The sequence below is a fragment of the Aulonocara sp. 'chitande type north' Nkhata Bay genome, linkage group LG4 (genome assembly GCF_057382095.1).
Source record: "Aulonocara sp. 'chitande type north' Nkhata Bay isolate Kocher_YH1m ecotype deep benthic linkage group LG4, A_spYH_male_GT1.1, whole genome shotgun sequence".
Classification (NCBI taxonomy): Eukaryota; Metazoa; Chordata; class Actinopteri; order Cichliformes; family Cichlidae; genus Aulonocara; species Aulonocara sp. 'chitande type north' Nkhata Bay.
The window spans coordinates 17,099,378-17,123,421 of NC_141347.1; the positions used below are offsets into that span (position 1 = coordinate 17,099,378).

Consider the following 24,044-nt stretch of genomic DNA (forward strand, 5'->3'; position numbering starts at 1 on the left):
GGTTTAAAATCATCATTAGTAAACAACCATCCATTCTGACCTGAGGGAAGTCGTGTAGTCCATCTGCCTCTCCCTTGCCTCCCTCTAGGTCTCCCAGTTCCAGCTCCAAGGTCTCCAGGCTGCTGGCACACAAAGGGCAGCTAAGTAGCTCCAAGAGAAGAGGGCTGGGCACCATACCCGCCAGCTGGTAGAGCAGCCGCTGGCGACCTGAAAGGAAGAACGGGTGATGATGGTCAGACATTGCTGAAGGAGTTTCTATAACTGTCCTATGTGTTTATCTTTAATGAGCAAACATGTTTTGGTTTGGTAATTTTTTTTTACAAATTATATTAAATTAATATCGACTTCCCAGTATATTGGTATTGATATTTATAACAGCAATTAATTGAACATTTTTAAAGTTAAAAAAAAAGGCCACAAGAGAAACACCCTTCAAGCACGATATGAATGCTGCCATTGTACAGTCTGTCCACCAGAGGGCGCTCAGCTCCCCAGTTTACAACATGTTTTGAACACCGCAAACAAACAGCTAATCCAAGTTTAGTCTTATCGAGTGTAAGTGCGTAAATAAGAACAACACACATTTTTTAATGAAATCTTTTTATATTTGTGTGTCTGAAAGAAAAGAAAATATTGGCCAATATATCAGCTTTTTAATACCACCAAGTATCAGCATCAGTCCTATTTCGGTCCGACTCTAACATTATATATTCTATATCCTGCTGTAAATCAAGTAAATCAATGTAAATAAATCAAGTTTTTAAATGTAAATATAAAAATAAACTTTCTTAAAATTACATATTTGAAGCAGGGATCATCTGTAAGTAGGTATGGTGATATTATTAGACAACTTAAGAAATCAATGAAAGTTAGGCTCTAATTTGCATCTTTACTACTAAAGCACATCATATATTTCGACATTAGCTTTGATTTACGTTTGATCCAAGTGTATTCTTTATCAAAACTATAAATAATAGAAAAGATAAAAGATCTGAAGTCCCCATTAGCAAAGTAGGACCAACTCTATGTAGTATAAAGCACCGGGAATCATTGGCGAGTCCTTTACTGCAAAGCACTTGCTGGTGCTTGTTAAGCTTACTGTTGTAAAAGTGGAACAGTTGGAGGGGAGTAAAAATGAGTGCTTCTACATGTTTATGTGGTCGACTTTTTTATAAGGACAACATAAAGAGACAAAGAGACAAACCTTGTGGTATAACGACCCAGCTCGAAGACATTAACATAAGTGAAATTTTGCATTTTGTGCTGAAGGGCCGTCCTTTTCAGCACGCGGCCAGCACACATTAAGTTTCCGCAGTGAGTACTGCAAGCTCGCCCACAGTTTGAGATCTCGGCTGCCTCGTCTCACCTTCTGTTCTCTGACTGGAGCCTTTTAAAATCAGTACAGAGGAACTGCAGAGCAAAGCACAGCTGAAAACTAACACAGGCAAAGCGTGACTTCTGAAAACGTCAGCTCTTCAAAAGCAGCTTTAACAGCACATAAAGTTGTTTACAACACTGTCTATACCCCGAGCTATTAAAAAAGGTTTGTGTGTGCTCTCATTGTATTTTATTGTCATTTATAATCTTAAACACTTCTCCAGTTCTTGACATACTCACAAATTACCTTCGCAAATTCCATCAGAGTACAAAACCCTTGTCCGGGGAAAATTTTGTTTAAACTGATCCCATCGTATAAGGTTATTCAATAAGGCTACAATTACAGTGAAATCAGAGGGCTACAGAGCTGAAAATATTCCCAAGAACATGGTCCTCCAAAAGTGAAGAGGAACCAAAAACATGATTCACACTCTAAAGCCATACCTTATAAGGTTTAGCAGATAGTGAGTTACCTAACAGTGCTGAAAGCAAACAGAACACATCCCCCTTCAAATGAGTAAATATGTGATCTTTACTACAGAGTACAATTTAGGGTGATATTTTTTTAAGCATTGCACTCACTCTCCAAAAGGATTCAGGCTGCTTAACATCAGTTTCTCGTGCTTACTGTTAGTCTCACCCTTTAATGACACAACAGAAATGTCTTTCATACCATTTCTGCGCAGCTCCTGTCTTTCTGCTCTCTGTTATTTTCTCGGTATCCCCGAATCCAGCCCTCCTTTATGTGTCCTCCCCCAGCTCTCTTCTCTTTCTTTTTATTGCTCTAATTTATTTTTCTCTTGGCGGCCTTCTTTCAGCTTCTCAATGCGGGCCTTAAATCTTTCATACTTTATGAATACATTAATAAACTCCATATTTTCTTCCTTCCTCAGCCACTTGTTTTCAGAATACCATAACACACCTGCATTCCTGTTTACATTCCTTAACACTCCATACTTTTCCTCCTTTAACTGTTCCCCCCACACACTGTGTTGATTCAGTCAGTCCTGCCCCTTTATCCACTTCTCTGCGCTGATGACTTTAACACTTGAGACATGGATTTCCTGTCAGGGCTCTAAGTGCTTCTTGAGACTCATGCACACACACACCGCAGAAGCAGCCACGGGCTATTTCAGGTCAAGCTTGGGATGAGGACGCAGGGTAAAAGAAAGAGCACTGAATGAAAGTGAGTGTGATGACAAAACTATAATGGAGCCCGAGGGAATTCTAAAGCGTCGCAAAGAGAATGTGAAGGAGACTTAAAGGACGGTGGAAGACAAATAGCGAAAGAAAAGCTTTATTTTTTCACCTTTTATCTTTGTAAGATATTTGGTTGTGGTTTAAACACTCTGAAAGTGGCATCTTCCTTTAGCTGACTCACCTCTGATCTTTCTGACCAGAAAAACAATGGTGAACAGTAAAGTGTGGTATTCCCATAGACGCAGATTCAACATCCATATTTTTCTGGATTCTACAATTTTGAGATCCACCCATGTGTCTGTGTGCAGTGATTGTTTTCTTACTGTGCTGTCCCATGAGCTGGTAAAGCTTGGTCAGTGTCTCGGCGTGCTCAGAAGCCGGGTGGTTCGGCGGATGCTCCAGACAAGAACCGCACTGCTTTGAGTGAGGGGGTGGCGTCTTGCTGCTATAGCTGCACACAAAAGACGGCAGAATGGTGGGATAGTTCATCCCCCCGTTCAGTCGCCCGAGTAATGAGCCCACGCGCTGGGTGACAGTGGTCGAGTTATCGTTGTTTCCATTTGCACTTCCCCTCCGAACGGTAAGCGACTTCATCTCCAGTTCCTCCCCGACTTTGATGTGTCCTTCTCTGTCCACGTGCTCTGTGGTTGCCACGCTGACGGTGTGCTGCCCGCCATTGCTGAGACGACAGTGCTGATGCTGATGGTGTTGTAAAAGGTTATGGATTGGCCTCAACCACAATGCGTTACCTGGGCCTGACCCTCCGCAGCCCCTGCTGGAACCGTGGCCATGCCCATTACCTCCACCATTACTGCCTCCACTGCTGCCATTAGGATTCACCTTTTTACGACGTTTACTGTTCAGAAAAAAAGAGACATGAATAATAATTAAGGGTGGCTAGTAATAAATAGTAATATTTATTCAAGATAGATTTTTGTTTATTTGTGTTTGCATCAGAATGCATTTCTAATATATTTCTGGCAGGCACAATGTAATTCTGTGAGGTGCACGGTTGGCAAATCCCGCAAAATGATTGCAAATTAACAACAAAACATAAAAGGGATGTAGAGAATTAATATATTGGGTAGTGGAAAAATAACACTGGTTGTTTTAATTATTTATTTATTTATTGCCAGGGGAGAGTTGTTGAGTGAAGATCTTATCGTGTTTTTTGCTAATTTACTGATCTCAACTTCTGAAAGCAATTAACTAGATAACGAAAATTAAAAGTGTGTACTAATAGAGCCATATTAGGTGAGCCTGTCACATAGCCTGGCAAGTCGTTAGGGAACAATGAATTTCATGACCATTTGGCAAGTGGTTAGTGGCAGTAGGTGAGAAATCAAGTGCAAAAGCCTCAGTCACATGGGCCTAGATGCCACTGAGTGACCAACTGGCCAACATAGGGTGGATAAAATAGGTACTCCCTAAACATTTGGCAAATGGTTGCTGGAGGTCACTGGGAGTTGTTATGTGGAACTGGTCTCAAGAGTTATATGGTGATCCACCAAAAGATTCCTTGTTACTGTTTTGGTTGCAAGGAGATATCCAGCATTGTGCAGTAGTAGTAGTGAAATGGATAAAAGTGTTACACAATTCAGAAATGGAGACTTTTCATGAAAGTGAAAGCTGGGTTGCAGTGCACTTTTACCACAGCTCAGATAGTAGGTATTGAGTGCTTACAGACAAGTCAGTCTTCCGTGCGAACTACGGGCGACCGCAGGAACCTCATTTTTCCATAGGTTGCCATGAGGTCTCAGACCAGTCTGGGGTGCTAATAGTGCAACTTAACCTAAAAAAGCACCATGTGATGGTTTCTCTTTTTTTTGCATTGTGTTGGATTAGAGATTCTTTTCATCTTACCAAAGTTACTTGGCATTTTTAAGGTTGATGTTGAGGGCTTTAGAACAAATTGTCCATTACATTTACCAATACATTTTTGAGCTATCATCTCCACCCTAAGTAACAAAGTCCAAGTTGCTGTTTTTTTGCTAACATCACCACACAACACATTTATTGCTACGTCATTAGACATTTCTAGACATATTCTACAGAATTAAAAACAAAAAACAAAAAAAAAACAACCTGTAATGTACCTGTGCCAGCCAGAGTATATCCTCTGGAGCCTGCGTGTAAACTTGCGGTAAAGATGGCTAATGTAGCGTAGCATCTCTTCATAGCACGAGCCCGGCTCGCTGTAACTGGCAAGTGTGGAGTCGTTTGACATGTAACGAGCACGCTGCTCCCGCATCAGTGCATTCTCCCTTTGCTTTGTCTCGGAGAATTGGGTGGCAATGACCACGAGGCACAAGTTGATCATGAAGAAAGAGCCCACCTGTTTGAAAAGGGAAAGGTAAAGAAAGTGCAAACCACAACAACAACACCTAAAATGATACAGTGTGTTTAACTGAGTCAAAGCCTGCTCCATAAAAGTGTTGATTTAGGGTCATAAAAGTATTTCACCTTTAATTCTGTATAAAGAATCAAGACAGTGTTTACTTTATAAATATTTGACTCACTGTTGACTTTATGCCTCCTTACGGTGTAAAAATATAAGGAGCATTATTAGAGCTTATTCATTATTTGAGATGCTACCTGCTTGGTCAAACACTGTAAACATAAAACTGAAAAGTTTTTTAGTTACTTAGAAATAATTAAATTTAAATGATCCTCCAATGAGTTGGCTTTGTCCTTACTATAACTTTGAAATGTCAACTCAATAATGAAATGTATGCTAAATATGTCATTAGCGTGTGGTACTAAAAGATGAATTGCAAATTAGATGAGCACTTTCTCCACCTGGTTATTAATTCCTCATTTTGTATTGAAAGTACTTAAGTGCAGTCAGTCTGAAAACTAAATCCAGTGTCTGTTTTTAGTTGACTAGGTCAATTAAAAATCCCAAACCAGGGAAAATTGTCTATAGACAGCTGTCTCCTCAACAAAAAGTCGATCAGGCTTAGAAAGCTGCAGGCGTTCACATTTATCTGAATTAGTCCTTTGCAAAAATGAAAAATAATGGTCCTTTAAAACAAGATATTTTGGACCCAATCACGTTTTGTCGTTGCTTCAAGGCTCTAGCAAAACAAGAGAATATAAAGAGAAGTTAAACAAAAAAAATAATGAGGTACTTACAATAATGAGCAGTATAAAATATATAAAATTATAGAAGGAGTGAGCATCCATGACATAGTACATGATGTCTACCCAGCCTTCTAGTGTGATGACCTGGTGATAGAGGACAAAAAGACAGAGAGTGGGAGCCTTTTAGTTTCAATAAAAAGCAAACATTCCTATATAGCTCTGCCCATTACTTTTTCTTCAAAAATGGCATAGACACCCACCCAGAGACACATACGTATTCCAGTATACAGCAATCAGATTTCCAGTTATGTTTTTAATGGCTATTCTTCTGAAGAAAGTCTGCAGTGTCCCTAAAACATGTTATAAAGGATGTGTGTGTTTGTGTGTGAGTGCTAGTGCAAAAAAAATCAAACAATTCTCTCATGTAGCCACTATGCTAATGAGCATTTGAGATTCTGAGACTTGAAAACGGTGGCTAAGTTCAGCCAAGCTGATAATACAATCACACCTCAACACTTACACCTCAGCGGAGCCTGAAACACCACTGCAAAAACTGACGGAGCATGCAGATTAGCAGGAATGTATGTACATTAGGCTCAGATGCCAGCACATACCTCTGTGTGAATGGAAAATTGTGAACAAGCATACCAAAAACAGACACCACACATGCGTAAAATCCACCTACACACAAACAGGGAGACATGCACACACAAGCACCCAGAGGAGACTACTCTGCTCTCTAATGCAGAAGATCAACCAAGGAGTTCATATGTGTCAACAGTAAACGTATGCTAAACAAACCATACATAGGTACAAAACTTTTAGCCAAGAACATCTATGCAGGTCTTGTAAACTGTACATTTACCACCTGATTACCTCATTCACTTAACTAACCAAGAATTTAAATGTCAGCTCTAAAGGCACATATTTTGTAATCAGTTCCTGATTAATTCACCACAGGATTCCTAATTCATTATGGACGTGGACAAATCGAAATACAAATCTTGGGCTGTGTTAAGCCATTTTGCGAAAGGCAACTGTAGTATATATGTGAAGGAGCGATATTATGACACCGTGTAGCTGAGAGAGAACACAGAAGTAAACAGATTATCCAGTGGCTTCCAGGCCAAGCTTGCAAAAATACAATTACCTGGTTTCTCAATGCCACTTCACTCTATTTAAACTCTATTCCAGATCAAGGAGACACAGAATAAGCCTGATTTACTCTTAAAGTAGTAAATAGCAGTGAAGACAGTGATGTCACCTTTTGGTTTCAGAAATCCATCGTCATCTTGGTTGCAAAAAAACCCACTGGCTGTCAAACCGCTTATATGTTAGCTTAGTAGCCTAAGTTAGCTTGGTAACCTAAGCTAACAGGTAACAGAACTTAACAATTATTTATTATATTATATAAATGAGTAAAAATTTGAACTGCTTAAATTTGTTCAAGAAGAGATATTTAATAAGCAAAGGCAATGTTTTCTTTTTCTGCCATATTCCATAAACTAAGACATTGCAACAACATGAGTCGTCATTTTCAGTGTTGATCCTGGACAAACACTATTATATCGCATGCACTGCCTATGGTCGGGGTCTGAAAAGGAAAGACAATGGGGAAGTGCCTCAAACCTGAATACTCTTTAATGGCTTCACTAACCAATGGCTGAAAAAGCCACACCTACGCTCTTTTTTTATGATGCAAATTGGACATCTCTGATTTGTGGGTTAAGAAGATAGAGTAACATCAGCCTTCATTTATTTATACGATTCATTTTAAGCCAGTATTAGTGTGAAATTGTTATGAAACGCCTGCGTGCAGGCAGGAAAAGGACCCAAAGTGCAGACTCTGGAGACAGACGTGAACTCAAAAAACAGCTTTAATGCTGAACTCAAAAGGGTAACAAAACTGAGAATACAAAATAAGCTTAGACAGACAGACAGACAGACAGACAGACAGACAGACAGACAGACAGACAGACAGATGAGGGTGGATAAGAGTAGATCATGACACAGACACAGAGAAACACAGGGCTTAAATACACAGAGGGACCAATCAGGGAAAGGGAAACAGGAGTGAAACACAGCTGGGGCAACTCAGGCCTAACGAGACAAAGGAAGCAAAACCAGACACATTAACGTAAGACACGGACTTTCAAAGTAAAACAGGAAACATAACACAGAGACACGGAATTGACAAGGGGATACAGCTGACAGGGGAGACAGAGCAACTAGAGAACACAGAGACATAAACCATAAGACAGAACTCTAACAAAGAAACCAAAAAACTAGAAATGATTAATAATATAATAAACTCAAAACTCGGGGGCAACGACCCAGGCATCCTAACAGAAATGTCATTAAGCTGAAGATTTTCATTTATATTATGTCAGTGTTAGGGGATGAAATGAAACCCTGAGACAGTCAGGTGAGAGTAAACAGTTACTGTGTTCGGTAGTATGTGATATTTTCTAGTTTGAGGTTACTCTATATGGATAAAATGCCCAGTCCAAATATTGTCTTTGGTGATTTAACAAACAACAAAACTGAAAACCAAAACTTGCAAAACTATGGCAAACAGCAAATACTGGTTTCTGGGTTTTACCTTCTGCAAACAAATCTGCGCATTTGTCCCCGCTTACCTGGAATATGGCTATCCAAGCATAGCCGATATTGTCAAAGTTGACAGCTCCCCTGTGAGGGTTGAGCTCCCCTGGGCGGCAGTCGTTGTAGTACTGATACCAGTTAACACAAAAGTTACCGCTGGCAACACTCCTAAAACTCAGGTCAGAAGCCGGCAATGTGCATTCGAGCCCGTCTTGAGAGTAGGGTGGCACATCTTTGCAACGCCGCATCCCGTTTTCGCGTGGAGCCGAGCAGATAAACGGGCTGTCTTCACCTTCCTCAGACATGTAATAAGGATTTAAAGACATGTTGTACATTCTGGATTAAAAAAAGAAAAAGAATAACACAAATATCACTGCGAGCACACGCATGTGGGCAAACATAAATACCCCACAAATTACAGTCAGTGTTCTCTTCTTCCAAAACATCTCAGTCAGAGATTTCCACTCTAATCAGCAAATCATCTCAACAATATGGTAATAGGATTGATGAACTCTCTGTCTTATAATTGCTTAGTGGCTTAAAAATCAAATCATGACTGTAGCCAATACGTCGTGTTATAAAACCTCAACACGAATGACTGATGATTTCGATGAGGCTTCTCAGTTATTTCTGGTTTGCTTCTCTTGTTTTGGGGGATCTATAGAGATAATATAGGAAGTTTGTATTTCCTGTAAATAATCTTTAAAAAAGCTCTAGCTGCTCCAGTCAGAGCCGAATAAGTGATAAAAAAAGATTGATGGTTGGGTGGCTCGCCCTCTATGGCCTCTAAAATATTTGTCTATCCACTCCACCTATGTGGGGAGAAAAGATCAACCCCTTTAACAGCCTTTCTGCTCTAGTGTTCAGCATTTGAAAGATACAGTAAATAGAAAAACTGTTATTATACCATATTCATGTTTTTATTCGCACAAGTTGTCATTACACTTTGAATCCTTCACTTACAAAAACAACATGGCCCTTATTTTATGACAAGATTTTTTTTATTGGTATCCATGGTGACAGGTGTTTCCTATTCGTGGTAGAGAGTGCTGAGTGCATCCCACAGATTACCTATTTTATTTATACTCCTCCCTTTAAATTGGAGAGCTCTCCACAACAGTTACTGCGTGAAGGGATATTTATGCCCGACTAACACGGAAGGCTTTAGCAACCGTGCACTGCTTTATTTTCACACCATTCCCATAATTCCTGTCATCTTTTTTTCCCGTTGTGGTGTGTTTGCCTAATGCTGCTGAGGCAAAAATCATGTTCCTTATTTTTCAAAGGCTTTAAAAAAGCCAAAAGCTTCAGTGTCATGAGAAAGTGTTTGCCCCTTACCCATTTCTTACTTTTTTGCATATTTGTCACATCTGTATGCTTCAGATCACCTAAATAATTTTTAAATTAGGCAAACATAACCTGAGTAAATAAAAAAATGCAGTTTTTAAATGAGGAGCATTTGTTAAGGGGAAAAAAGCTATCATAACCCACCTTTCCCTTTAGGAAAAAGTCATTGGCCTCCCTTAAAATAACTTCATGGATACTCCCAGATTTGATAAATTATGAAATCACTGAAACAGAACCTGTCTGACAAAATGAAGAAGACTAAAAGACCTCAAAACACACCATACCACCATCTAAAGAAACAGCCGAGAAAGTTACTGACATCCGTCAGTCTGGAAAGGGTTAAAAAGCCATTTTAAAGGCTTTGGGACTCCACTAGCCATAAATTTTGAAAACATGGAACAGTGATTCCAAGAGCACATCAGCAACTCATCCAGGAGGTCACAAAAGAATATTGAAAGAAAAATAAGACATCAGAAAGCGGGCAAACACTTCTCCACGGCACTGCATATGATAAGAAATGCCTGCAACACTCACTAAAATAGGAAATAAAGGAAAAAAATCAATTGAAATTGTGGAGACGCTTAGTGCAAGAGTATGTGCATGTGCATGTGTTATTTCAGAGGGCAGTGATTCATTTTACCCTGGAAGTCAGATAGATTTGTTCTCTGAAAGGAATCACAGCATCTTTTATATTAAGTATTAAGCTGTGGTTTTCTATCCGTCTTTCTTATCTACTCAAAGAAACATTAACTCTGGGACAATTTGTGCCATTACATCAAAAGCACAATTAGTTCATGCCTCTTTTGGCGTTGTGAGGATGTGGCTACTGAAGCAACTTTTATTATTTTTCTCTTGCATAAAATCACTCCCCACGGCTAAAATGATGACTGAGCTCGATTTTGGCTGTTTGTGTGTGTGTACTTGATTTTGAGGGAGTAAGCTTGTCTGCTGTTTTTGTATCCGATCTTGTTATATCACAAGACGAGAAAAGCTAAATGTGAAAAAATAGGTTCATCGAGTATTCCCACAATGCAAGCTGCATAGAAGGGAAATGCAGCGTTTTCCTCTCCCGTCTTTGGTAACAGAGCGAACACTGTGTTCTCTCTCGGCTGTGGGTCTGTCAGTGCTGACTCGTTTTCTGTCTCACATCGACAGAAGCTGTATCTTTTCTTGGTTTCAGGTCAGTACCTATGGTCTGCCATTTCCTACAATCTGGACTGAGCAAGAAAACTTTTACACATATTCAGGAATTTTATGGTGCAGTGGTTTAAACATTTGCCTACCAAGCAAAAGATTCCTGGTTCACTCCCGGGAGGAGGTAGTGATCCATTGGATGTTACATCAGGAAGTCTATCCAGTGTAAAAATCTGCTTAATCAAATATGTAGCGCTACCAGCTGTCGCGACCCCGTGTGAATAAGGGAGCAGTCGAAAGTAGCTTTATCACTTCACTCCACAAAGTTAAAAGTGTCTCCTGAATTAATTTTCTCTTGCGCTGATAAGTTCTAGGTCTTTTTGGAGATGATTTTCAATGATCATAGGTGCTAATTTAAATTCTTTCTATTGAGGGACACAGCATGTTTCTAGAATGTCTATATTTTTAGCCACATTATCTACAAAGATGGGGTATTTTTATTTCTTTGTCTCAGAGTACAGAAACCAGCACATTGACCTGTTCTTATTGATACAGCATTGCTCCACTTCTCTGCATTGTGCATACTCTAACAAGCTAGAAGTTCTACATTTTCACTACTGCTAACTATCACCCCAGATGACAACAGAATTTATGACAGGACTAAAAAGGGAGGAAGCTAAAATATCATATTTGTCAAGCAATTTGTAGCTTTACAGACCGAGATTGTACCTTTCACTCTAGAGCCTGACCGATTTATCAGTGGGCTGATATTAGTGATCGATATTAGGTATTTGCTGATGTATCGGTAGCAACTTTTATAACGACTGATAAAAGACAATTAAAAAAGTACAGAATAGAGAGGAGAAACACCCTTCAACCATATCTGGACTGTTGGATTACATAGTTGTCCACCAGAGGGCACTCTACAACACAGCGCCACAAATACAACCTAACGGCCATGAACGAGCAAATAAATTACTACAAATGACAAATATACAGGAAATCTGTTTATATTCCATGTTCCTGAAAAAAAAAAAAATCGCTCGATATATTGAGTTTTACATCCCTAAACACTGGTATTGGTATGATCAGTCAGGCTCTCGTTCACTCATCCCTTTTTTGTCAGTTTTCAAGGAAAATAAGTTTAAATTGGATCCCAGTTTCACCAAAATGTATCGTTCAAAAAAATCAAATGCAGCTTTGACATAAAAGATCAAGAGATTCCTATCCTACATCACAAGGCGGAATTCCTCACGTTTCGATGTCCTCTCCCAGGAAGCAGCGATTGCGCAGCAGTCCCTCCCACAACTGGACTCCCACAATGCCGAAGATGAAGAAGACAAAGAAGCAGAGGAGCAGAACATTTCCCAGCATCGGCAGAGTGTCTAACAGCAGTGTCACCAAGATCCTCATACCTACACAGTGGGATACAAACAACAAAGATGTGTGACTAATAGCACCCGACATTCATGACAGACATAATATAAAACCCATCCGAGCTAGCCTTTTACTTTTACCTTGACGAGCTCTATTAATCTTATGTTTTTGGAGCCAACAACTTCATCCTCGCACACGTTATAATTACAACAGATGACAATACTGAAAGTGACAGATTGACATTGTTTCATCCTCTGGGATTTGAACTCGCAGCTTCCTTGTGGCTACTATTATCTAACCACGTGCATTCAGCATCCATCTCCCATGTCAGATGTGCTTAGCATCAGCAGCATCAGGGATCCAGTCCCCGAGGTCCTCACAATGTCCCCTGTCTCCTCCTCCATATATCACAGCTTTGTCACATTGATCACATGTGCAGTGCTATGATATTATTATTCTTTCTGTGGCACAGAGTTGCCAGTTTTTACCTTTGTAGTGATAATTCAATTTAAATCTTCATCCTGAGACCAAACTGTCTGTGCTGTGCAACAGCGTGAGAAAACTCTACCTGTAGCCATTATCATCATCAGTGGAAAACAAACAAATGTCTTGTTTGCCAGTTTTACAGTTATCAGAATGGGCCTAAGAATTAAGATAATAGTATTCCTATTAAATCTGTGCCAGAAGCTAAAGAAACATTTTATTGTCAATGCAGTTATTATTGAAATGTGTAAAATGTGACTATCCTTTCTTTTACTCTTCTTATTATTAAATATACATAAAAAAAATCATATATGAATGAGTCACATTTAGATAAAAGCTGTCATTACATTGCTAATTGTAGTCATTCATCAGCTAAGGTTATCCATCTTGTTGAATCCCTGTTGCCTCACTTTAGTAATCTTCTACCTTTCATTTTAATGTCACTGAATTAATTTCTCTGAGTGACAGGTTTAAAATGGTATTTGGTATATTTGATATGGCCACCTTTATTTTTACCAACAGTCTGAGGCAAACTTTCTTGTAATGTCTATATGTAGTTTTCAGGAATATTTCTCCGGGCTTCTTGAATGACATCCAAAGCTCTTCTTTGGATGTTGGCTGCCTCGTGTTTACTGTTGTCAAATGTGCATTTATCCCTCCTGGGAGAAGAAACAAACCCCTTTGGGAATGTGTCAGGAAGGGCATTAGGCAACACAATGTGCTAAATCACATGTGTGGAGCCACCTCCTGTGGCAACCCCTTGTGAATTAGGGAGCAGCTGAAAGTAGCTACTCTATAAGACCTGCTGCCACTGATTTTCAGTCCAGTTCTTGTGTACTTTTGCATAACTCAACCTTCTCTCCCTGTTTCCCTTCCCTGAGACTTAGACCATTTCCGATGAGGCCTCAGTGAACAGTAGATGGATCAGATAAAGGCCAGATGCATCCGTGTCCAGCTTTCAGGGCATAAATTTCAGATACTGATCATTTGCTGTAAATAAGTTCTTTGAGCCTGCCACTTCTTCTTTTGTCCTCTACTTGTCAAACTTATTAAGAACTCACTGCACACCATGTTAAGTTATTCCAGCTCAGCTAATAGCTCTTTGGGAATCATGTTGTTGGTGCAAAAATATAAGTTTATGCCTGCAAATCTGTTTTACCTTTTGGGATTTTTTATAAATGCAATAAAAATAAAATGGCAACAAATTATTTGTTCTAGTAACAAAACGGCTACAATTTAAAATTGGTTATGTGCTAGGTTTGCTGAGTTATGCTACAATGCATTACTGTTTCATGCCTTCAGTTAAGGGTCTTTTTTATACTACTTTTACTTGAATTTTTCATAGGTCAGTGTTTAGTGGCTTAACAAAAAAAAACAAAAAAAAACGCATCCCAGTAAAAAAGGTTTGGGTAAAAGAACTGGACTGAAAATGAGTGATAAAGGAGCCAATTTCAAAAGAAAAACTTAAACTTCCCTTCAGAAATTATGGGGGAAACTATAACTCAAGACCAAGGAAGTCTGCTTTCTTGGAATCCTTGGAATCAAAATATAAAAAATACAAAAATTGTATTTTTAAAAGCCAGAACTACTGTCACCCACAACAGTTTTCGCTGTCAAGTTGTGATGACAAGAGACTGGCTTGAACCACCAGAGAAATCAGCCATGTTTCTAAAGATGCCCTTGGAGATTTCGTTATCATTGCTGTCAGCTTGTGCTTTTCATTCATGGGCATTCACTTACCTTTTTTTTTTTTTTTTTGCTCATAACAAGAAACTGACCTAGTAAGAAACTGAGGAAGGCTAGTGCTTTTCTAAACCCAGTCATGCAGTCAAAACTAGACAGATGGCTGAAGAATTTGCGATCATTTCACACAGGGTAAATGTAATTGTTTCCAGCACCATAACAGGCTTGCGCTAACGCATTCACTTGACGGTAAAAGTATGTGACTGGGAGTGCACAAGGCAGTTGGCAGAGATTTTGCAAAAGCCCCCTGCACGTATCAACCTTGAGAACGTGAAATAATCAGAGTGCGGTGCTCACTGTTTCTAAGCTACAGCACAAAAGACACAGTTAACATTTGTAGTTCAATGAATATTTCCCATCCTCTTAGGCAGAAAGAAAAACAGAAAGACAGACTGATTAGAGAAAGAAGAACAGAGGAGGAAAAGCTGTGTTAGCCTTATCTACGTGGCTCGTTCTTACAGACACTATATTTACGGTGAAAGAAAAAAAGAAAAACAGAAGAGGCCCAGTGTTGTGTGTACCTGTGAGCATATGAACATCGCCTTTCAGGTATGTTTGTGTCTTGGGGCAAGAAAACTCAAGATCACTGACCTTGAATTTCTATCTCTAAGCTAGCTGGGTCTTCACTGACATTCTCTCCCTCTGTCCTCTCTCTATCTGCCTCCATCTACCAACCCACCTTTAGGGAGCAACTGAACACTTGTTGCAGTAATAATAAGTTTTATTTCACCTTGTGCACAGCTTTAAGTTTTTCCCAGAACTACTGTTAGCTTGGTGATAATGTTAATGTGTTGACCCACTGTGTCTTCCATGCTATGTGACAGTGTATGAGTTAGCAGCAGTGCAGCCCCCAGTGTCACTCATGAATGTGAGGTCATCATCATTTAAATTCCCCAAAGAAAACTTAAACACACACAACTCAAGTATCTTCAATTCTTCAACATGCAGAAATGTCTATAAAGTGACGTAGGTGGGGATCTGTTACCACAAATGACTGCATCAGCATGGCATGGGATGGACGCAATCAGCCTGTAGCACTGCTGAGGCGTTAATGAAGCCCAGGCTGCTTTGATAGCAGCCTTTGGCTCGCCTGTAGTTTTGGATCTGTGCTTCTTATCTTCCTCTTGACAAAACCCACAGATTCTCTGTGAGGTGCAGGTCAGGTGAGTTGGCTGGCCAGTCAAAAACAGTAATAACCTGTCAGCAAAGGTAGTAGTAGTTTTGGCGCTGTGGGCAGGTGCTAGGTCCTGCTGGAAAAGGAAATCTGCATCTCCATAAAGCTTGTGACAGCACAAAGTGGTTTAAAATCTCCTGGTAAACAGCTGGGTTGAATTTGGAACTGAGTAAATACAGTGGACCAACCACCACCATATGGTTGGGTGTGCTAAATTAAGCCAAGAGACATGGATATTTCACTTTATGTGCAATAAATCTATAATATACATGAAAATGAGAAAAAAACAACCTTACATAAATACATATATATTTAAAGGCTACCAATACTGGCAGCTGAGTCCGGAAAAAGACCTTGGCTGCTTGCCTAATGTATGCTGATTAATAACCTTGTAAGTTGTTATGACACCATTGTGTAGTGATCCCCTTTAGCTGTAGATTCATGGTTATTTCTGTCACAGAGCTTTTAGGAAATTGACAAACTATGTGCAAGATCCCGCTGGCTGGCACAAAGTGAGATGAAAACCAAAGTCTTGATCATCGGTCAATTTACCACGCAGTGCTGAGAATAAACACAGCAAAACACTGCTCTGTCTTCCTTAGTTCAAAGTGAGTAACACCAGGCAGATAGAAATATACAGCTTTACATTAATCATTGGGGAAATGCTGTAAAAACCCTGCATATATGGGAAAATATGAGCCAAACCACAACTAAGAAACTGGCATACTTGGTACTCTGTTGATAGCCCGCAGTGGCCTGAGTACTCGGACGGTACGGATAGCTGACAGACTGGCATTGTGGCCATCCAGGGAATACTCCAACATCCTGAAGACATGGTCGCAGAGAGAGAGAGAGAGAGAGAGAGGTGGAGAAGGTTTTACTTCATAGACGTTATAAAAACGAAATGGTGACCACACACACATTTATGTCTACACAAAACAGCAACAACAAGAAAATGAAATGAAACACTAATAATCTAATAAAGGTTGTAATTGAAGCGACCCACATAATTACTGTGCATTTGCCATTTAATTGCATAAAGTCAGAAGCACTTTTTCTTCTGTATAGTCTGTGATACAGCATGCAAACATAATGAGTGTGACAACGAGCAGACAGAAGGCTATAATGATGGTCCTAAACATGTTTACATTTTTCTCTGCAATTATGTGGAGAATGTGCCTCATAACAGACTGGCTAACGAATAATAGAGAAACATTGCTCCAACTGACAGACAAGCTGACAGAAACTTACATAGATATATATTTTATTGCATATGTTGAACATTATATTGCTTCAGTATTTATTTCTGCATCCCTATTTCTTCCTACCCTTCATTAATGCGACATAAATCTTATGCATATGTAGGTGGAGCAAAACTAAAGTTTATTTAAATAGTTATTCAATGTAAAATAAGCACAAGGGAAGTGTGTGTCAAAGTCATGGGATCAGTCGCCATGGATTTCAAATTGGGCGTGGTGAACCACCAAATGACCTACAACTTGAATGTGTGAGGTGTAAAGAGCCCTATTTATATAGTATAGGAGGAAGAAATAAAGTGCTTTTTCTTTTTTCTTTTATTCTAAGCAGACTGTTAATATTTAAGCTGCTGGTGATAGAGATAATTGAGCAATTAGTGGAGATGAGCAAAAGGCACAGTGGGATACCAACCCTGCCATGACAATGACAAAGTCAAGCTGATTCCACTTGTCATCAAAGTAACACTTGGAGCCAAAAATTCCCAGGGCCACCATCTTGATAACCATTTCCACCGCAAAGAAAGCGAAGATGCAGTCATCCAACACCTGGTCGCAAAGGATAAAGTGACAAGAACACAGACAAAAATAAGCTTTGACAACAATAAAAAGAAGAGGAAGTGGAATCCTTGCAAAGTGAACGATCCTTTTTAAGTCTTCTTATCAAAACAGTCGCGTTCTGAACCAAGAAAAGTGGAAATGCTAGAGGAGGTTTTCTGACAAAGACTGCTTTTATCAGTTAGTTAGTTTTATCCCAGCAGGGAATAACTCGGGCGTACCATGTTTATGGTTGTGTCTCAATTAATTAGACATTTTACAGCAAAAAGAATGTCTCTCTTCGAATATAATGAGAAGATCTCAGTGTGTCAGGAATCAGCATCGCACTACAGTGAAAGCTTATAGAAATAAATGGGTGTGAAAAGAGGAAAATGAATAATTAACTTTTTTCATGAGTGTTTTTATGCATTGTGGTTGCATACGTGTAATAATTTAAAACACTAATTGAAGTAGCTTAGTTAAAATAAAAGTAAAAAATATGGTTCTTGTCTTTGTAGTGAATGGTGCTTCTGTTGAAAAAGCTCTTGAACATGTCAGTAAGTTAATCAACAACCAATCAGCTGCTGACATTACTGCATACTGTGTAGCAGGCCCAGCTGACAGTGTGGGAGTGCAGCACTTACCTGTAAGATGCGACACCACTCTGACTGGCAGGTAACGTCCTCACAGGGCCGATACATCCCCAGAGTCACACAGTTGAGCAGGATCACCAACATGGACACGTGCTCAAACCACGTGCAAGAGCAAGTTAAGGTCAAAACATATGTTGTGTGAATTCAAAAGCATGCAAAAACACAGACTGTATATAGTCAAAGCAACTTACTGTAAAGTGCCTAAAACCCGTATTATTGATAATGGCCATCACAGGGCAACATCTTTTTTTTATGAAAAGTCCAATGGAATAGAAGCCTATGGGAAAATGACCATGCAGCTCTTTTAATCTATGACACAACTTAACACTTTCTTGATTAGTTTATGACCTAAATCGTAGGAGCCAAGTCGGCAGTTTTTCCTTAAGTCGGGGGGAAGCATACATCTATAGTGCTCTTGTCTATCATTACATGCTCAAGAAATAAGACAAACTTAAGAAAAGGAAAAAAACTGTGCAGCAGCTGTTGCAAAATTAGCTATGTTCCATAGGCTAAAGAGTTTGCAATTGCGAACGTTATATAAATGTAAGGTAGCTCATCGGTCCCCAACACCCGGGCCATGGACTGGTACTGGTCCGTGTCTCGTTTGGTACCGAGGCTTGGGTTTGAAATTGATGGTTTTCATGGTTTTTATCATTATTTTTGTTATTGTTTTTATCAGTAACTTGGTTTCCCTGGGTGTCTTCCTGTGTGTTATGAATAAATCGTCCTTATTTTGGTACTGGTGCTGGTTTTATTTTGTTGTATTTATCCGCGACACCTTAACGGCCTTTCAGTGAAAATATTGTCAGACATGAACCGGTCCGTGGTGCAAAAAGGGTAGGGACCGCCGATGTAGCTAACATAATGTAAGTAATGTAAGGTTATTAGGCTACTCAGCAATCATCATCATGCAATTCTACATGTACTGGTACTAATGATTAAATTTCTGGTATCGTAACATCGGTACACAAAACACAGATATACCTTTGTGAGTGTGATATAGTAGCATCTATTTCTCTATTTGTGAGTCTAAAGGTTTGCTATTTGAAAACCTTTGTCCTGCTTTGTCTCAGACATCAACTCTGACCTGATTTTACACTAATGAGTAATCTTTCCTTTTGCTGGTCCTATTCTTTTATCCTGTTTTGGTGGCGAGTGAGATTATCTATTTAGGACAAAGCAATAAATTTTAAGTGGTCTGATGACTGTGGATTTGTTTGTCCTTGAATTTTTGTCTATGTGGTGTAGCATAAATTATTAACACATAATGCCATATTGAACTGCTATTCAAGAACAGACATAAAATGGAGTTTCTGTCTTTGATGTGCTTTGAGTGCATCAACACAGATGGCAATTAAAACTGGATCTGCATTTCTGGAAGGAAAAAAAAAGTTAAATCTGAAGGCGTCTGTCAAAATCGAATAATTTCTCTCATTCGGTTTTTCATTTTTATCCGATCACACAAAAAGCATGTGGAATATATATCAATTCACAACAAAGTAATAACCACTGTAAGAACAAACAGCAGTGAGCACATCCAATGAGCACTGACAACATGTGGAAGTATGATTTTCTTCATAAATCAAACGGTTTACAAAAACAAAAGCAAAGTCTTAAATGTATATACGAACACTACATCACAGTGGGGTTGTTCATTTTAGAAGATGTCTCATCATCTAAATGGGGAAAAAAAATTATACCCAATGGAGGAGATATTAAGCAAGAAAAAGGGAGAGAGGGAGAAAGACCGGGATGCAAAATACATTAAGGAGGAAAAATGACGTGACCGTGATTAGAAGGAAACCTAAATCAGAGGCCCTGATGCTGCTGTTTTTCTACTTTGGTTGGCTTTTACCCCAAACACACATCCCACACATTTTCTCAGGCACATTGTACACTCAGTGATCTGGTGTGCGCACTGAACTGCAGTGCAGAAGTATTCCCAAGGTGAAGTACTGTTCTAATTAGAGAAGGAGTTAAAGCGGAAAACAAATGGTGACTATTGTCTTCCACATTACTCACGGACAGTCTTATGAAGCGCACGCAAACGTAGGGATACAAATATTATATGCTAATGACATTATGCGTGTTTTCCACACACAAATGCACAAACACAGATACACTTGGGACTTAATGCTGTGATCGGAGGCCAGAAGACAGAAGTTTGTATCAGCAAACAAGTTTGACCTCAAATAGTTTTTTCTGTCCTGAGGTTGTTTGAGATGCAACTGCAGCCTATTACCACGATAGGAACATATCCTGGATTTAATTTGTGCTGGAACACAATTCGTTTAGGTTTTTTTCACATTCTCATATGCTAATTTTGTGAGCATGTGCATGTTTTGGTCAAAAGAATTGAATTGCAAACATAGATCCTAGGGTTACCTTCACCCATTTTAGAGAAGCTAACAAAGGTACACACACCACTTCACAAATGTGCCACCATTTCAATTTGATTGAATTAAATGTCATTTATACAGCGTAATGCACTTTATATTGTAAGTTAAAGATCTTTTCCTTTTCCAAATATCTTCAAAAATGACAGCCCACCAATACAGAACTCTTAAGACTGTTACCCCTACTAACATTTTGTGATTTAAAGATTTAATAAATCTGCGGATAGTTTTTGTTTCAATTCAATTCAATTCAATTCAATTTCTTTATTGTCCCACAAGGGGAATTTAGTTTAGCAGCAGGAGGATAAGAACAAGCAGAACAATACTATAAAACAATAATAACAATAATAATGATAGAAAATTCAAGGACAATTATTTGCCATTTAGGAGACAAGACGCAGTAGGGATAAAAGAGTGGATGAAGTGGATGGTTCACACAATTAATAATAGAATGAGCCTTTCTAAGCACATTTCTATTGTAAATGGCCAAAAGTCCATCTTGCCAGCGCCCTGAAATTTTGCTAGCAGTTTTTACCAGAAGTCCCAACCGATTCTTATTCTTCACCGTCAGGTTACCAAACCAGGCAGCGATACAAAAAGACATCACAGATTCGATAAAACTTCTATAAAACAAGGACAACATCTCAGATGAGACATTAAAAGATCTCATTTTCCTTAAAAAGAACAGTCTTTGTTGAACTTTTTTAGTAGTGGCATCAGCATGAGATTCAAAACACAGTTTATGGTCAAGTACCACACCTAGATATTTATAACTCTCAACGATCCCAATATCGGCAGTTTTAATGATAGTGGGTGATGAGCTATAAGAGGACTTCCTAAAATCAATAATCATGTCTTTAGTTTTTGACACATTAAGTGAGAGGAAGGACTCATCACACCAATTCACAAAATCATCTACAACCTGTCCATGGCCTGACTCGTCGATTACTGTGTCATCAGCAAACTTCAGGATGTGTCTGTTTGTGAAATTGCTGCGACACTCATTTGTGTACAGAATGAACAGAAGGGGAGAGAGGCAGCAACCCTGTTTTAAGTCCCTACTTAGATAATATGTAATTCACGGCTTGATAGCAAGACATGATTGCGTCACTGAACTGTACCCAAGTCTGCTCAGATTAGCCGTTGTAGTTTGTAGTGCTCCAAACCCAGGAAGTTGCCGAATCCCCCTGTTGGTCAAACTATGCAACATCAACCCTCACAGAATGCCTGAAGGGTGTTTCTCCTTTCTCTTCTTTCTTTTATAAATTCTCATTTATTGGCCATTATACTGTAACTTCAAAACATATATATTAGCAAATAGCTAACTTCTGTATCAGTATACTTGTAATTTAAAAAAATGAGTCTTGTTTCTTTATCCATACATTTTCCTATTTACCTAAACACTTTCATATATGAATCTTACACATTTCAACAGGTGTGTACATGGTCACATGCACAGACAAGCAAAAAAAAGTCAACAGAAGTGTGGTTTTCATGTTGTATTTTTAATTTCTCACCAAGATAAAATCCATTTTTCTCAAATGCATCCTCCATATTCATTATTTTGTGTTTTTCTTCCATTGATTTAGAAATATTCCCTGCAAGATGGTGAATAACTGCAGTGTATTTTGATTTACATTACAATTCCTGCATCCTATCAGTTTAAGAGGAATTTCCTTTAGACAACTAAGCTGTAGATGCAGTACATTATCAAAGAGGCAATTTCAATTATTTATGCCAATTACATGTGACATTTTTGGACAAGGAGCTAAAATATCCTACCAGCAAAAACATTACAATTAGCCATCTGTGGCACTGTTACGTGTATTCAATAGACTATGCTTTGCTTCTTCCAACACATCATCAAGATTATGCTGTTCCCACCAGGATTTCCTGAGCCTCAGATACCAATACTCACCTACGCTTAAACCTTACAAATGCGCAGTGAGCTCTGCCAAAATGCCCAGCATATTTATTCTCCCTAGTGACGGTGAGTACTCAGTATGAGGAAAGCTAAAAGACATGAGTCTGCTTAATTGTGCAGATCAATTAAAGCATAAATGGTAAAATGTTGTTTGTATTTACTTAAAACCAATGCTGTGCCTTTTCAGGGAGAGTGGAGCCAGTGTTTTTGCAGCAGGCATTTATTAAGTTAGTGTTCTGAAAATAGGACAACTATAAGGATACGCTCACTGAACATATGAGTGTAGGATTGCGCAGGCACAAATGTAGCTTAGCAGAACTGGCACATAATAGATTACAGCTGTCTCTAGAACCTCTAACCTAAACAACCTGAGCAAGTTACTCATGATCTGTCACCAGAAACCACAAGACAACAAAATAAATTGGATTAAATGAAAACATTTGCTGTTGTCCTTGTGAAACCAGGTGGAGTTTTATAAAATCACAGGGATAATGTTGGTAAAAGTTAGACCTCAAAGGTGCTCAAAGGTGTGCTTGAGGGTTAGCACTAGGTTATGTGGTTAAAGACTTATCCAGCTTATTCTGACTGGATATATAATTATTGTCAATTTCTAATCTAGATGGCAACAAATTTGCTACTTTTGCCAATTTATCACAGTCAATTGCCATATTATCACAAACAAATTGGATGTCATTGCGAACTTGACCCCATTAAATTGCAAAGTGAAAGCAGTCTGACTGTCTTAATGGCATTTTATATTGCCATTATGATGTGGCTGCAGACCTGGTCCTTGTCTTCAAAGTCGTTTTAAACACCAACTATATTATTGGCCATATGTGGAGTCACTTGGGTTGTCCTCAGTCTCCAAACACTGTTTTCCCTACTATAGCATCCATGCAGGAGTGCAGGTAGTGCAAGGATTAAAGATTAAGAAATATTTTAATGCATTTAATAGCTGCACCAGCATTTTGGTTTCCAATGATTTGATTACATTTATAAGAGGCATTACACATAGAAAAACACAGAGAAACTGCACTGCTTTATTTCTAGAAAACATGGTTTCTGCCAGCGCATTGAGCTCTTGTTCCCATGGTATGCAACTGCTAGATATTCTAGCTAACGGAAACATTACAACTGTGGGAGTCTGAAAGAATGCAAACCCTGCAGCAGCTTATTCTCTGAAGATTTTTTTTTAAATGAGAAGGAGTCCAAAGTATCTAAAAAAGAGGGGAATACTCACAGGCGGTGGCGTTATAGCTTTGTGTTGTGCACCCGATCTACAAATGTACTGGAATCTTATTTAGCAATTACATCAGTGTAAAACAGTGTTAAACAAGTGGCTCCCTTGGGGGAGTAGTAATAAAAAAAAAATGTTAATAGCATGCTGTTGCAGGTATCGCTACAAACCAAAAAAACATCTTCAATCACACTGGAAAATGCCTTGGGTCAGTCTGTTGCAATGCACAGTTTAAACACACACACACTAAGTCAAGCAGTGTAAGGTCGATCCTTCCTTGACAGATGAAAGATTCAGTAATCTGCAGCTGAATTAAAAGGAAAGATTTGAATATTCAGAAAAGCTCTCTCTCCTTCTTCTTCTTTCTCGCGCTCTCTCTCCCATGTTCTCCTCTGTTCCTCCTTGTGCTCTGCTTTCTCTAATTCCTCTTTAATTTCCACAGTCAACACCTCCAGAGTCCCCTTCTGTCTTATCCCCCCAACCCATCCACCACAAACACACACGCGCACACATATGCAGGC

General features: G+C 39.0%; 1 protein-coding gene across 2 annotated transcripts in view; it reads right to left on the reverse strand.

The window, feature by feature from the left end:
• The window catches only part of cacna1ha (calcium channel, voltage-dependent, T type, alpha 1H subunit a), a 127,536-nt gene that overhangs the window by 42,982 nt on the left and 60,510 nt on the right, over positions 1 to 24,044 (reverse strand). For both annotated transcript variants that reach the window (XM_086288765.1, XM_086288764.1), the window contains exons 3-11: positions 17,958 to 18,069; positions 17,192 to 17,325; positions 16,251 to 16,348; positions 12,002 to 12,161; positions 8,301 to 8,601; positions 5,713 to 5,805; positions 4,674 to 4,912; positions 2,901 to 3,433; positions 41 to 207 (exon numbers count right to left, since the gene is read on the reverse strand). In XM_086288765.1, coding sequence (XP_086144891.1) covers positions 41 to 207; positions 2,901 to 3,433; positions 4,674 to 4,912; positions 5,713 to 5,805; positions 8,301 to 8,601; positions 12,002 to 12,161; positions 16,251 to 16,348; positions 17,192 to 17,325; positions 17,958 to 18,069 — 1,837 coding nt within the window. The remainder of the gene's footprint in view (positions 1 to 40; positions 208 to 2,900; positions 3,434 to 4,673; positions 4,913 to 5,712; positions 5,806 to 8,300; positions 8,602 to 12,001; positions 12,162 to 16,250; positions 16,349 to 17,191; positions 17,326 to 17,957; positions 18,070 to 24,044) is intronic.